The sequence below is a fragment of the Cavia porcellus genome, unplaced genomic scaffold (genome assembly GCF_034190915.1).
Source record: "Cavia porcellus strain 051 isolate PalLab524CR breed Dunkin Hartley unplaced genomic scaffold, mCavPor4.1 scaffold_28, whole genome shotgun sequence".
NCBI classification, from domain to species: Eukaryota; Metazoa; Chordata; class Mammalia; order Rodentia; family Caviidae; genus Cavia; species Cavia porcellus.
This window is the reverse complement of record NW_026947511.1, coordinates 9,714,880-9,730,132: the sequence shown is the minus strand read 5'-3', so window position 1 is coordinate 9,730,132 and position 15,253 is coordinate 9,714,880. Positions and strand designations below refer to the sequence as shown.

At 43.4% G+C, this 15,253-nt stretch overlaps 1 protein-coding gene across 2 annotated transcripts; it reads right to left on the bottom strand.

The window, feature by feature from the left end:
• Positions 1 to 476: 476 nt before the first annotated feature.
• On the bottom strand, positions 477 to 15,253 carry Acta2 (actin alpha 2, smooth muscle). 2 transcript variants are annotated; one of them, XM_003473806.5, is made up of 9 exons: positions 15,079 to 15,253; positions 11,719 to 11,869; positions 10,048 to 10,176; positions 8,142 to 8,252; positions 6,207 to 6,291; positions 5,702 to 5,863; positions 4,216 to 4,407; positions 3,067 to 3,248; positions 477 to 774 (listed from the first exon to the last, which is right to left on the bottom strand). In XM_003473806.5, the coding sequence occupies exons 2-9, from the start codon at positions 11,845 to 11,847 to the stop codon at positions 631 to 633; spliced, it is 1,134 nt and encodes a 377-aa protein (XP_003473854.1). In that variant the 5' UTR covers positions 11,848 to 11,869; positions 15,079 to 15,253; the 3' UTR covers positions 477 to 630. The 2 variants fall into 2 exon arrangements, with proteins under 2 accessions (XP_003473854.1, XP_023422411.1); XM_023566643.2 differs by lacking the exon at positions 15,079 to 15,253 and adding an exon at positions 14,749 to 14,767.

Here is a 15,253-nt window from a genome sequence, read left to right as displayed (position 1 = left end):
TATGTATAAAATTCTTATTTTTGTTGTCACTAGTCATGCTACTAGTACTGGGATTAAGAGCGTGTGAAATAAAAAAAATATTCAGTAAGTTGCAACGTCAGTGTAGACTTTTCTCAATTTTTCCAACAAAATTCAAAACTTCTCTACCCTTCTTTCCCTCTCTCCTCCTTTCTTTCCTTCCTTTTCGGTGCTGGGAATCTAACCTAAGGCCTCCACATGCTAAGCAAGTGCTCTACCACTGAACTACACCTCAGGTCCCATCTGTATTTCTGAATCTTCTGTAGACTGCCAAATTCTTCCATTTGCAACATTGAAGTGGTGCTTCCCGCTTACTGTGATTCCTTCTTGCTTGGGAACATAGTCACTCTAATTGTGTCATATCTTCACTGCTCACTAGAGGGAGCCAACTGAGCATGGGCAGAGTCAGCCTAGTAGAAGTGATCAGAAGGGTGTTGATGAGAGGCCAGTGCTAGAAATTAGGGGTAGAATATTTCAGATTTATTATTTAAAAAAAAAACATAGGTAACGAATCAGAGCTTTGGTTAGAAATGATTTGGAAAGAAATTGAAGGTGTTACTCCACAAAACATTCACAGTTGTGTGCCAGAGACACACAGGGCAAGGAGGTGTCTTAGAAGCATTTGCGGTGGACAATGGAGGGACCAGCCTCATCGTACTCCTGCTTGCTGATCCACATCTGCTGGAAGGTGGACAGAGAGGCCAGGATAGAGCCGCCAATCCAGACAGAATACTTGCGCTCCGGAGGGGCGATGATCTGTAGGTTGGAGGAGAGAGAGGGCATTAGCGTGGTTGGGCAGCACCTGCATGCTCTCCCACGGCCTGTGCATGGTGGACTTGGTGGTCCTTTTGGGGTGTTTTTGACTAATAGATGACAAGGGGCAGGGAAGAGGCCCTGGGTTCAGAGACTCCTCAGTGGTCACCTTTTTTTCAGGATTCTTTCATGTGATCTATTCCAAACCACCCCTAACTCCTCTGCCACATCAAGGAGAAAAGTGAGTCCCTATCCCTATGGTGGCCTCCACACAAAGGCACAGTCCTCCCCAGAACTTAGCATGACACATACTTTCACTAGAGACAAGCACCAACATCTTCAAAGAAATTTTAATTGTGCCAGAACTTAGTACACAGGCATCTTTCCACCTGATTAAAGTCAGCTGCCACTTTGAAATTCTGCTCAGATCCTGTGCAGGCTGCCACTGAGGGACTCTGGGCCCCTGTTGGAGGGACATTCCCCTGGGAGGACTCCCCATTAAACTTGACCTTTCTCAGAACACAGGACTGGCTTTCAAAGGCACACACAAGCTTCTTAAGCAAATGACTTAGGCTCAGAGAACATGTGCCTGGCCAGAAGTCTTGTCCACCTCCAAACTCAAAAAAATAGCTGCAGGCAAGAAAATTCAAGTTCCATGCCAAACTCGTATTCTTGGGTAGACCCAGACATCTGGCTCACATAGGAGTTGTTTCTGCAAGAGTCGTTAAAGGGATAACCTTTTATCCCCCCCTTAAGCTCTGGCTGAGCATTTATTTTTAAATACAAGTGACTGGCATTTGCCTGCTTCTTAATAGGTGACAGGCCCTCTGCTAAGCATTCTGCATATATTATCTCATGAATTCTCATAGCCGCCTTGAGAGGTGAGCAGTAAATCATTCTCATGCATGTCACATCGAGGAAACACAAACTGAGAGAAGTATAAACCACTGGTCACAGCCGGTTGTGTTCAGGTCGAATATTCATTCAAACCTAACTCCACAAGGTGTGTTGTGTTGTGTTGTGTTGTGTTGTGCTACATGGTGTTGTTTTGTTTTATTTTAGAAATAAGAATTTCAGGGGAAGAAATGAATTTAAATTTCCAGAAAACTTGCAGAGATGGTGCTGGAACTTCCCATATACCCTTCTCTCAGTTTCATTTTCCTTTTATGTGTCACCTTACAGTAACCAGGTTTTTAATAGTTCTCTAACCTCTCTCACCAGCCTGGGGCCTAAGGCTTTATATTCACTTCTGTCGAGGAGGCAAGTTTGGAGAAGCAGCCCTTGCCCACTTTAGCTGCAGCCCCTCCGTCCTACATTCTCAATCAAGTTGGCTACACAGTAGGCCCCGTCTCTGGCTTCATCCTTCACTCCAATGTGCAAGGCGATCTGAGCACGTCAACAGCGTCCCAGAAACCCTAACTCTTCTAAAACAGTCTCTCTCTTCTTGTCCTGCACTCTGTTAGGGCAGGAGTTCCCAGAGCATCTGGTGAAAAGAGAGAGAGTGTATGTGTTGCAGTCTAGCTCACTCCCTCCTGTGAGCTACAGACTCTGTTTAAAAAGCAAGGGAGTGGAAATAACAGAGAACTTGTCTGTCTGCCTCTCCTGCATGAACTGCACTGGATTTGCTTCCTGTAACATGGGTGAGAGGATCTGAGGTGGCCCTCTGACTTCAGTCAGTGACAAGGATCTTTGAGAACTCATCTACCGCAGGGATGCTTCCTTCCAAAGTGAAGAACTCCATTTATCTCAGAGTTCCCTTGCTTGGAACTTAGAATGCACACCTTAGAGGGCCCTGGGTGACTCCAGCACTGAGCCTGGTGGTTCCAGAGTCATTCATTCTGTGCTTTTACACACCTACATCAAAAAGTATGCCAGACGAAAATGCAGAGAGAACTCTAATTCCTGGCCAGGGGATACAGTCACATTTAGCAGTGGAAGAATTTGAGCTACTAAATCTACAGAGTTGAAACTGCTTCAGGAATGTCTGGCTTATCTGTATTTTTAAAAATGCTCTATATGTGAGATCTGCTACAAATGTCTTAAAGCTGAAAGTAACTCAGAGACAAGAGCCATAAGAATAGATAAAACTTCATATAAAATAATGCAGTTTTCCTTATGAATTCGGTTGAGTTATATAAAGAATGAGATGTGTGGATTTTTTTTTCACACTGGCTAGTGCTAGAACCTGTCAATGTATGTGTTGGAGATATGGCCTCAGAAATGTCCTTCACATCTAATTACAGGGCTGACCCCACTGCTAGTACAGCCATGGACTCTGTCACTGAGCAGCAGTACCTTGATCTTCATGGTGCTGGGTGCCAGGGCCGTGATCTCTTTCTGCATCCGGTCGGCAATGCCCGGGTACATGGTAGTGCCCCCTGAGAGGACATTGTTAGCATAGAGGTCCTTCCTGATGTCAATGTCACACTTCATGATGCTGTTGTAGGTGGTTTCATGGATGCCAGCAGATTCCATCCCTGGGGAAGAGACACAGGCCATGGTAAAACCTAGGTTCAACATGGGAGCCAGACCTGAACAATGGGAGATCCGAGTTGCAACACCGTAGTCCTGTAGCTTCTGCAGTAGGCGGTTCAAAGAGGGACAAAATCTTCAGATTCCCTGTAGGAGTCTCACATGGAGCTGATGCCACAGCCATCGCTCAGAACTCTCCTTTCTCTGTGGCTGCTGCTTACCCCCAACACACACCCCGACTCCCCTCCCAAAAGCTGAATGGGGCTGAGTCATCAGAAAAGTGTTTTATCTTATCTAATTTTGTCAATCGTGATCTTTTTTTATCTGAACTTTTTGTTAATTTGCAATGTGGATCTTCTGGAAAAAACCTCTAGATGGCCCGTCATCTTCTGCAGTGCTGGATTAACTACTAATGGTATCCAGTTACTGACTGCTTGTTTCTCCAGGCTATGCGCTCTACATATGTCACATGAAATTCTCATCACTGTCTTACTGTGCAGGTACTATTACAGTCTTCATTCTATCCATGAGGAGACTGCGGTTTAAGACTTAAGTGACTTAAAATCATGGAAGAACAACAGAGTGTCAAGCCAAAGCCTGCCCCTGAAACAGCCATGCAACTGTCTCCTAAAGTCAGATGCTGGGGGACCGTCCCGCACCTGGCACTCTGTATTTTTCCATTCCCACACCAGCCCCAAATCAGTGAGTGTCCTATGCGTTATCTTTAATTTTGTCGCCATGTAGTCAGAATGCTTTTGTTACTACAACATAGTGTTTTTTGAGGAAGAAAACTGCTTTCCTGGCCAATGCAGGTCTTCTCACCATGAAAATGCAACACCTTTTCCCTTCCCCTGGTTTAGAAATGCTTTTGGTGTTGGGGCCCTGCCACATCTCCCCTGGCAGAAGGGCTGACTGGACATGGGAAGACAAGGTGACCCCCACACTTCACAGGAAAGGGGTGCTGTGGCCTACCGATGAAGGAGGGCTGGAAGAGGGTCTCCGGGCAGCGGAAGCGTTCGTTCCCAATGGTGATCACCTGGCCATCAGGCAGCTCGTAGCTCTTCTCAAGGGAGGAGGAGGATGCGGCAGTGGCCATCTCGTTTTCAAAGTCAAGAGCTACGTAGCACAGCTTCTCCTTGATGTCCCGCACAATCTCACGCTCCGCTGTTCAGCAGACACAGACACAATGGCTCACACACTAAAGGACTGCCTGCCCCTTAAGTCTTACGCTGAATCATAGCTTTTTAAAAAGCCCAAAACTCCTGGCTGCCTGGCCCCGGGCCATTGCAGCCCAAACCCTTGGCATAGTTATCACTTTCCACAGAGAGCCTGGCACTGGCTCAAGACCAGCCTCAGCGTGGAGGGCTGCAGAAGTGCACAGGGAAGAAATGCAGCAGAAACAGGCTGGTGCGTGCCTTCGGGACTCCAGCGCTCTGCAGTCTAAAGCAATTTGTTACAGCCGGGCCCCGTGGGCCCTTCTCAAGGCATTTTAGGATTGGAGGGGAGAGGCGAGGAGCAGGAATTGAATTAACTCAGCTTCATGCCACAAAAGGAAACTTTTACACTGCCAGTCAGGGCACAGAGTTGATGCTTAGAATGAGCCTCAGGCACATCCAGAGTCCAAGAGCATCTGGACGATACAGCTGGGCTATGCAGGCAACAGGAGCCGCAGGCACTGAGGGTGCCCTGATGTCCTAGCAATGCCTGATAGTGCCCTCTGGTGGACAGTGGGTGGCCCCAGTTTTGGTTGAAGACACAAAGAAAGCATTGTCTGCTGGGTCTCTACTAACAGCTAACAATGTATTAGATATTTGGTTTGTGTACTGTCTTGCTTCATACTCATGACTGTGGATATGGAATCTATGATTTCCTCCATTTTCAGATAAAAAGAGGCTACTCAAAGTTGGGACTTAAAGTCTATTTAGATGGCTCCAAAGATTTCCAATCTCCACACCATTCTATCTTCAATCTCTATGCTCTTTTCTGTTTAGTAGTGGAGGAGATTAAAAAATATTCAAGTAATGTAACCAGCTAGTTTACTACACTAGAGGATTGAAACTATCCTTTTCAAAGAAATAATAGCATTTAACAGGTTTTGGTGTTTTTTGTTTTATTTTGGTTGGGCTTGGTTTTTGTATTAGGGACTACCAGAGCCTTATATCAAACTACATTCTTGGGTTCCCCACCCAAGAATGGAAACATAGTCTCTGTAAGTCACTAAGTTGCTTTAATTTGTCCAGATTGGGTTTGAACTTGTGATACTCTGTCTCAGCCTCCCAGAATGCTAGAGTTACAGGCTTGCACCAGATCATGCAAGCTGTTGTTTGCTTCATGCATAAAGTCAGGCCTTGCCTTTGGCACATCTGCACCCGTCATTCACTTGGATGTCCAGAGACCCTAAGTTAGCGTGGGGAGCACGCTGCCCTCCGCCCCCTTCTCTTTATCTCCACAGCCTCACCAGTGGTCACAAAGGAATAGCCTCGCTCGGTCAGGATCTTCATGAGGTAGTCAGTGAGATCGCGGCCAGCCAGGTCCAGACGCATGATGGCATGGGGCAGGGCGTAGCCCTCATAGATGGGCACGTTGTGGGTGACACCATCGCCAGAATCCAGCACGATGCCTGAGGGACAGTTGGACATGATACAAGTTAACACAGCAAGGTATGTGGTCATTAGCTAGTCTGGGAGAAGGAAGTCTTGGCAGAAGGAGAATTTCTAACCTTTCTGCTTGAAAGGAAAAGAATGTTTCATAGCAGCAGGATGGTGAAAAGGGCTTACAGAAGATAAAGAAGAGGGGAAACCATAGGAAAGTCAGCTGGAGATGAGGTCCAATGCTTATCTTGAAAAGGAGAGAAGACCTTTGAGGGCTGGAATCACCCCTTGTCACAGCCCACGTGTTTATAACCATCAAAGTCTATTTATTACTCATGGTATATTCATCTGATCAAGGTCCTAGCCACTTACCAGTTGTGCGTCCAGAGGCATAGAGGGACAGCACCGCCTGAATAGCCACATACATGGCTGGGACGTTGAAGGTCTCAAACATAATCTGCAAAGCAAACCCAAGAGTTAAATCAACAACACTGTCAGACTCATGGAAGATCAAGAGAGGACAGCTCACTGGTGATGCAGGTGGCCAGCCTGGCTCTGAGCAGAGGAGACCAAGGTAAGGGAGGCCAAGCAGCCCTGGTTATTTGAAGAGGAAAAACGGAAGTGAGAATAGAAGACTGTCACATTGGTGACCTGACAGGGTGGGAAGGAGAGAAGGTGGTGTCCAGGGGAAGAGGAGCCTAGATTTTTACTCTAATTCCTGGCTGTTCCTGGCTTCAATGTGACCTCGGACGATTTATCAAGCTAATACATGGCTGGCGTGGGCACCATTCCAAATCTCTCAACTGTGAATGAAGGATTTGGATTAGAGGAACTCTCAGGCATGTCCAGAATAGACAATCAAAGCAAAAAATAAATTTAAAATATATTACATACTAGTTTCAATTTTTCTGGCATAAAAGCACCTTTTAAACCTGGTTTGAATTGGCCCCAGTTTTTGGTCTGTTGGAGGTTCCATTTAATATATTCTATATTTCCATACAATTGTTGAGTCAGTGCTAGGTCTAGAATCAGGCCACTCTGGCTGCAGCAGGAAGAGCCTGGCTCCTGCTGGACAGAGATGGAGCTTTGGTAATAGAAGACCTCTGAGTCCCAACCTCCCAGTTCCTGTAGGTCAGGGACAGGAGTAGACCCAGAGCCCTCCAGGTTGTGCTTTCAACAATGTCTGCAGACCTTCAGTTCTCTGTTCGTAAAACGCTCCTGCTGACATTTGTTAGAGAACCATAATCCTCAACCATTTCTCCGCCTTCACATCATTCACTGTGGTCGGAAATAACACCTCTTGCCAGGAGGAGTGATTCCCAGGCCCTCAAGGCTCTCCTGCAGAAAGGAGCCCTGTGTTGGTTTGAGCACCAAAAGCTCTTCCCAGGAAAAGGCCCTGCAGAAATTACACATAAGTCTCCCCAGGGCCAAAGATCACAGTCAGTTCCAGGCTCTGACATTTTCAGCTATGTGACCTTGGGGAAAAAAAATCACCTAACATACTTAAGCCTTCATTTCTTCACTTAAACAATCAGGATAATAACATTTGCTGTTTCACATTGTTACAGTTTAAAGAGACTGCACATAAAAATCTTAGCCCAGGGCTTCATCGTGACTAGCGTAGAACTGATACAAGGCTTATGACTTTATAACTCATCTGTACTAGAAATTTTTGTGGCTGGTGAACTGGATGGTTTCCTACAGTAAGGTCTTGAGCTTCAAACAAGCAAAAATAATGACAATAAAAATATTATTTTTTGTATGCTTATGAAATCAGATACTATGATATACACTTACCATTTTGCATAAGCAGACTCTTTTCAAGGCTGATGTGAGAGTCAGTTTTTAAAGCTGGATGTGTTGCTCTAGAACTGATCTCCTGTATGCTGTGTTGCATTTTAAAATGGCTTCTTAAGCCAGACGTGGTGGCACATTCTCATAATCCTAGCACTTGGGAGGCTGAGGCAGAAGAACTGTTTGCAAGTTCAAGACCAGCCTGGGCTACAAAGTGAAGCCAAGGCCAGCCTGCATTGCATAGTGAGACCTTGTCTCAAAAAACAAAACTAAACAAAAAGATAAAAATATAGTATGACTTTGGAAGTTCCCTTCTCAATTAAATCTTTTAACCTTCTTCTTGCTTTTAGAAGCAAAGGTATCTGTTCCTGGCCTTTGGATTCCCTGGGTTCTTGGAAATTGGTCAGTATGTCCACTGATGGTTGGGGTTTTCTTTCTGTTCTCCTGCACAGCTCCACTGAAACCAGACTTGCTCCAAATCTGAAAGAACTGAATGCTTTGATGAACATTTACCTGAGTCATTTTCTCCCGGTTGGCCTTGGGATTGAGGGGTGCTTCAGTGAGCAGGGTTGGATGCTCTTCTGGGGCCACACGGAGCTCATTGTAGAAAGAGTGGTGCCAGATCTAAGGAGTGGGGGACAGAGGAGAAGCTTAGTGATGTGGTACCTCAGAGTGCTGCACACCCTGAAACGGGATCAGGATGAGCTAATGAAACAAGGACCAAATAAACTTCTACAAAGCTTCATTTAGTGCCCATTTGTGTAGATGCAGGCTGAAGCTCAAAGACTGAGTCCCCTGCCAAGGATTCACATCTTAAACATGATGGAGTGAAAACCCAGGGCCAGATCTGTGAGACGGGATGATGCAGTGATCAAGGCCACAGCCTCCCCTGTCGAATTGGGATTCGAACTCCAGTTTGGTCACTTCTTGTTACATGAAGTTAGCAAGTTTTTAATCTTCCTGAGCTATTATTATTTGTAATACAGGGATGAAAACAGCTAATATGTACTTTTCAGGTCTCTGTGTGAATTATGTAAGAACCCTACAGTTACTGGTCAGCCCAGCACTTGGTCCAGAAGAAATATTACTATCATTTAATTATACTTCCATTACCCTCTGTTTACGTGTGTAAATGAACAAACCAATGTATGTGTACATGACTGAACAAATGAGGCTGAGCTGGAAACCAAGTGGCCACTTTCAGCGCTTCTAGAGAAACCTTTTTGTGGTGTGTGTGAGAAAGAAAACAAGTCCCTGGTTCTTGCTCCATCTAGCTACCTCTGCTGTTCAGAGCCAAGCGAAGCACCCTCTATTGGCACAATCTGGGCTTCCTCTCAGCAACAGCCATTTGCTTCGAAGTGTTTCCACAAAAGTCTCCTACAGTTTTGTATACCACATGTTTGTGTGAATGTACTTTAGATAAAAGTACACTTGCTTAATATTGAAGACCTTCTTTAATCTTTGGATGGCAAAAGAGGTTCCCATAACACTGCAAAAGGGGCCAAACAAATTAATCTTCAAAAGCATCAATTGTCACCACCAGCACCTGGAATATTAGATCTACTCAGAATTAAAACAGAGCAAAATAAGAACTGCTGTCAAATTAACAAAAGCAAGATGTAAGGACTCTACCTCAGTCCAGTTTCCCTGGCTTTGAATATTTGCGTTTCTAGAAAGGAGACACCTGAAGGTCCTGCTCCTTGGATGGAGCAGAGTGAGAAGGCTTGAAGGCCAACACCTTGAACCTCAGCACGCGGAGCGTAGGGATGGGAGGGGGCAGCTGCTCCAACCCCCCCCCCACCTTCACCACCAACTAGATGGTCAATTAGATGAACATGGTTTTTAAAAATTTAAAATTAAAAGAAAGCAATAAAATGCCCAAGCAAGCAGGCCAGTCCTATATATCCTGTTGCTACCCTGAAATGTCATTTAAGAGACCAACAGTTCTTGCTTCCTGCTCTCCACCCCTCACTATACCCAACCCCTCCCTTCTTTCTCATTAGAATGCTCTTTGAATTTGACAGTTAGTAATGATGATTATTTTCATTTCAGTAATCTTTCTCCAGGAGTGTTCCTCCTGAGACACCGTCTGCTCCACTGAGAAACTCCTCTGGGGAAGGGAGGTCGCCCTCTGGGCAGATGCAGAAGCAGGGCTGTCCCAGGAATGCATGAGCATCGGAACATCAGCTCCCTCTTCTAGTCTGCAGGACTCCCTGCCTCTAATTCATTTATGAACTCTGGAAGGTAAGGGATTTTTTAAAAGAAATACTTGATAATTATTTGAACAATAAACATTAGCAAATTGAAGTGCCATGGATGAGGTGAGACAACTTCTCTCCCCTGGAACCAAGTGTCCTTTGGAATCAAGAGCAGCAGATACTGTGTCTCTGAGAGCCCCGCCTGGGCAAACATCGAGTACCTTCTCCATGTCGTCCCAATTGGTGATGATGCCGTGCTCTATCGGGTACTTCAGGGTCAGGATTCCCCTTTTGCTCTGTGCCTCGTCACCCACATAGCTGTCTTTTTGTCCCATTCCGACCATCACCCCCTGAAAGGTTTAACGTAGGACAAGTCAGCCCCTTGTAAACTTTGTGAATTGATTATTATCAAACCATAAAGAGTCAAATAACGAGATAGGAGCTTCTTCTTTGTTACTATCAAAAATATGAGCTTTACTGCAAGCACAATCTTAATAGCTCAGTTGGTGGGAAGCAGAACTAACTCACCCTCCATGAGAGGGGGACGCTGAGCAAGAGGCGGCTTTACCCTGCTCTGCCTCTGTCTTCCACGCGCCCTGTTGGAGCAGAGATCCTGTCTGTCTCCTTCGCCACGACGGCAAATTCCTGGCTCACATTTGACCCTCAATGTTTATTTGTTAAAAGGATATATGAAATATCAGATTTTAGTTCAATGAAATGTTTTTTCTTATAAATCTTTTAAACTGTGCTTCTTTTTTGAGGATGGGATTGAGACAGAGTATTGCAGTGGGGCCAAGAATAGTCCCAAGATCACTGTGTAACTCAGGCTGGCCTCAAACTTGCAGTGATCCTCCTGCCTCAGCTTCCCAAGTGCTAGGATTCAAGGCATGAACCACATGCCTGGACATAAACTATGTTTTTAAAGATATCTTCTACCCCAAAATATACAAATGTGGCTTTATAATCATTATAAACTTAAGTATCACATCTACAAATAACCACTTGATTTTGATTTCTGATGAATAAGTCTATATCAATCAACTATGAAATATTTGCCTAGGTATCTACATTTTTTTAATCCTTACAGCAAAATTCAAAAACCTCTCATCACTATATTTTAACTTGGAAAAAATTATTTCAGAATTATAAAACAGGTATGACTATGATAGATCCATAAATTACCTGCTTGTGCAAAATAGCTACATTGCACAATTGAACAAAAAAAGACTTCAGTTATTTAAAAAACTCTTCTGATTTATTTTTGTGAATACGTACTAAGATGAGGGTTATAAACATCAATTAGATAAAACCAACCTAAATGAAAGCACAGTTTTTCCTACGTGATTGCCACTCTCTTTATATGTAACATGTAAAATTATTTGTAGCTGTCAAGATATATTTTCTTGGCAGTTAGTTTAATATAAAATTACATTTGATATCAATGTTGCCTGCATCTATTAGCAAACTCCGTGAGGTTGAGTAATCTGGGCTTTTATTTTAGTTTGTTTCCAAAGAGTAGCTATGGTACATTTCAGGATAGTTTAATTCTAGTATTGATTATGATGATAATGATAATAAAAGTGGATAAATTTTATATTTCATAGGTAACTACCAAATAATCTGTGTATGAACTGGCAATTTTTCCTGGACAAAATAGTCACAGTGATATATATTTTTTCTTTTTTTTAGGGCTGGAGATAGGACCCCGAGCTTTGCACATGCTGGACAAGCATTTTTTCCATTGTGTTATACCCCAGCACTTCATGGCTATATTTTTAACAAGGCAGCATAACTTCCTGGTACAGAGCCACAAAACCCTGTGGATGTATGTAGATCTGGAGAATCTACCTTCTGTCCCTGAGCTCTCACTGTCCAGTCAGAAGTTTGCTCACCTGGTGTCTGGGACGCCCCACGATGGATGGGAACACAGCCCTGGGAGCATCGTCCCCAGCAAAGCCGGCTTTACAAAGCCCGGAACCATTGTCACACACGAGGGCAGTGCTGTCCTCTTCTTCACACATAGCTGGAGCTGCTTCTCAGGGTCTGTGGAGAGCACAAAGAAGAGCTGTGATGGGCAGTTGCCCAGCACTGATTTCTCCCATCTCCAGACTGGGCTCAGGGCCCTGCTCTGTGCTCCTAGCAGGAGACTTGCCCTTAGCCCTTTTTAACACAGCCTTTATCTTGAAGTATTTTCCTTGGGCTGTAAGCCTTTGATAAGCTACAATTCTGATTATCACGTGTGTTCCATTGACACATAGCACAATCCCTGCGCATCATGTGTGCTCGGCATCCCTTTAAAGATGTGCTGAATATGCAAATGCATGAGCAGTACAAGCCTAGAAGGGAATTTCAGACTATAAGATTAGGTCTTCACACTTCCTTACCGTAAGTCAAAGAAGGGTCTAGAGTTTTCTGCCCATATCAACATAGCTCACTTTTTTCTAGGTACAACTTAAAATTTTTTTTTCAAAAAGCTACATTTTGAGGAATAGGCAGCATATGAAAATTTGGAAACATTGAAGTGTTTAACTATTTAATACAAGTGTTTAAGAAAGTCTCTTTTGGATCCTGAGAACAGAACGTTTACCGTATGAGAAACATGAAAATGAATAAATACTTTTGAAAGTTCTTGAAATGTTAGTGGTAGTGATTACTTTTCATTCATTAAAGTCATTGCTAAAAACAAGGGTAAAGTTTTGGAAGTACACATTACATGGTCGGATATTTGCTACCTTTAAGAATGATGAGCAAGAACATATGCTAACAGTATATTCTTGTATAAGAATAGTAGGCTTGACAATAACTTTGCATCATCTCATTAAAAATATTTTCATGGAAACAGATTGCACATATTTACAAGATATTTACTGAGGTTATTTTGAAGTAGTGGGTTTTGTAGGAACTTTCAATTATCTTCCCCAAGAAAGTAAGACAAAATTTGGGGAAGATAATTAATTGAGCATATATTCCTATGATTATAAAAGAATATTTCTAAAAAGCTATTGAGCTTGGATTCTTTAATGAAATTTGAAAGGCTAGAAAAGAATCAACTTATAAATTTGGATAATCAAAGGCCTCCTAGAAGGTATTTTCACCCAATCCTGTCATTTTTACAAATGAGAAACAGTCAAGTTGAAGGGCACGTAGGTATTGAGGCAGAAATCCAAACTCAGATCAGATTCCCCTCGACTCCCTCAGCTTCCAATATAGAATTCCTTCCATGTTTCCAGAAAGCATTAGAAATACCGTGTACGGGAAAGAATGCTCCCAATTCTCATTCTGTAGTACTACCTCCAACTAATAGAGCAGAAAACCCAGGACAAAAGGGACTGCAGAACAGAGTCACTGTGAGATAGGACTCTGAAGTCACCCTGCTTGGATTTGCGTCCAGGCTCTATCACTATCAAGTTATTTAACACCTCTAATTCACAATTTCTTTAATGATAAAACAGCAATAATATTCATTTATACCTCATAAAGTTCTTATTGGAGACTACATTTTTAAAAATTAAAATAATTCATAGCAGCATATACACTGTAAAATCCTAATGCATTAGTTTAATGGTCATCATTATTACTATCATTATCTAATTACTATCATTACCAAGATATTTTGTTTCTAAGTTCAGCTTTCCTTCCATTTAGCACCAGAATTAGAACTGCTTGCCAAAATGGAAAATGGGACTTCTCAATGACTTGCCCATTCCTTTTCCACTCTGGTCTTTGAGATAACATTATATTTGTTCTCCTTTCTAGAAGATAAAAAACACTAGAAGACATTCTGGGCATTTGTCAGAGGCAGCTGGCACCAAAGAATCAGTAGGCAGAGTATGGATGGGTAAGTATGCTCTCCAATCAAAAGAAAGAGCTGAAACAAGATAAAATATTGGGAATTTGGATGCTTTCCGAAACTGGGAAGGACTATCCCGAAATTCCTTTTTGTTGGGTTGGGACTGTTTGCTACAAATGTTTGAACATATTCAGAAAAAGTAAGCTGACCCACAGTATGAGCAAGAGTGCAGGAAAAAAAAAATGTTAAATTCAGTAAATATATTTATGTTTGTCAAAAGCCATCCAGGAAGAATTTTCTAATCTATGAATGGAGCAGTGTCCTTACAGAAGTCCCTGTGTCCCCAGAAGAGCACAGTCCTAGTGGGGTCAACTCTTATCTAACCTGAATGGGCAGTGTGGTTTGGAGCAAAGCATTTCCTAATTAGGTAAAACATGCTTGCTCCAGTGTCTGCTTTTGGAACTGCACCCGGGTCAGGGGGTTTGCTCCATCCCAGCAGAGTGCAACTGGTGCCAAAAAAGAGTAGTCTGTGGGAGGGGAGAGGGTAAGAACATTGCAGTTCTCAGCTTGTTGGTTTTGAATCGCAAACCATATTTAGTCATGAATCACAAAACGGAAGGAAAATCTTAGCATGAAAACTCCAGCCCTGGCTGAACTTGCTAAGCCCTGATTCACAGCAAAGATCAGTGTGGGGTGGCAGGGCTGGCTCTCTGGTCGTACTCACCCAACCAGGCAGAGAAGGAATTTGAGCCTAAGAGAAATGCAAAGCAGACCTCCCCTCTGCTGACAGGCAGAGCTGCAGAGCTGTCAGAAGCAAGCTCTGCTGCTTGGCTGCCTGCTGCGTTTTGATACAAATGGCCAATATGCAGATGTAGTAAGTAACCCTGCAGTTACAGTCTCCAGATACTCATTTCCAATATAAGACACTGTTGGCTAGAGCAGGGAGACCCAGAAGCCGCACACAAATCCAGGCCAGACCGAAGAGTACACAATTACACTCCATTCACTTTTAAATTCCACTTGCAAATCACATCAGCTGCATCAAAAGAGTCCAATAAATATCCACACACCAAATCTGAACTGCAAACAAATCCAAAAGTTTTGCCTAAATGTAGATAAATGCATAACTTACCATAAAAACTTGGACTTCATTCCTATTCTGTGCTGCAAAATCTGGGCTGTTGATTTTGTATAAAGAGACTTTACAGGTCACATGCATGAATAAAATGTCATTCCATCTTCCTCTCCACCTCCACCACCGCATCAAACAGTTTATTATCCTTGATTTTAATATTAGATCATTACAGTAAAAACACTACAATCATTTTGGTAGTATAAGCTTCATTAAAAAAAATCAGGATACAGGAACCCATCCACACCCCCTACAAATGTCTGATTGTACCAGGTAACAAAAGAGCTGCCAGAATTTCTTCAGTTACAACTCTGTGCTGGAGCCACTTACCCTTATTGTGCTTGGCTGGGCTTCTCCACTCTGGGTGGGTGGTGTCCAGGGAAGCAGCACGCAGCAGGGTTATATAGCCCCTTAGTCTGCTCCCCTCCCACTTGCTTCCCAAACAAGGAACAAAGACAGACTGGAGCCCAGCGTTCAGTCTAACACAACCATATAGGGACCTCAG

Coding starts and splice junctions, on each gene's coding strand:
- Acta2 (XM_003473806.5), bottom strand. CDS start 11,847: ATGTGTGAAGAAGAGGACAGCACTGCCCTCGTGTGTGACAATGGTTCC. Junction 10,177..11,718: donor TGGGGCGTCCCAGACACCAG/GTGAGCAAACTT, acceptor TAAACCTTTCAG/GGGGTGATGGTCGGAATGGG. Junction 6,292..8,141: donor ACCGGGAGAAAATGACTCAG/GTAAATGTTCAT, acceptor TTTGCTTTGCAG/ATTATGTTTGAGACCTTCAA.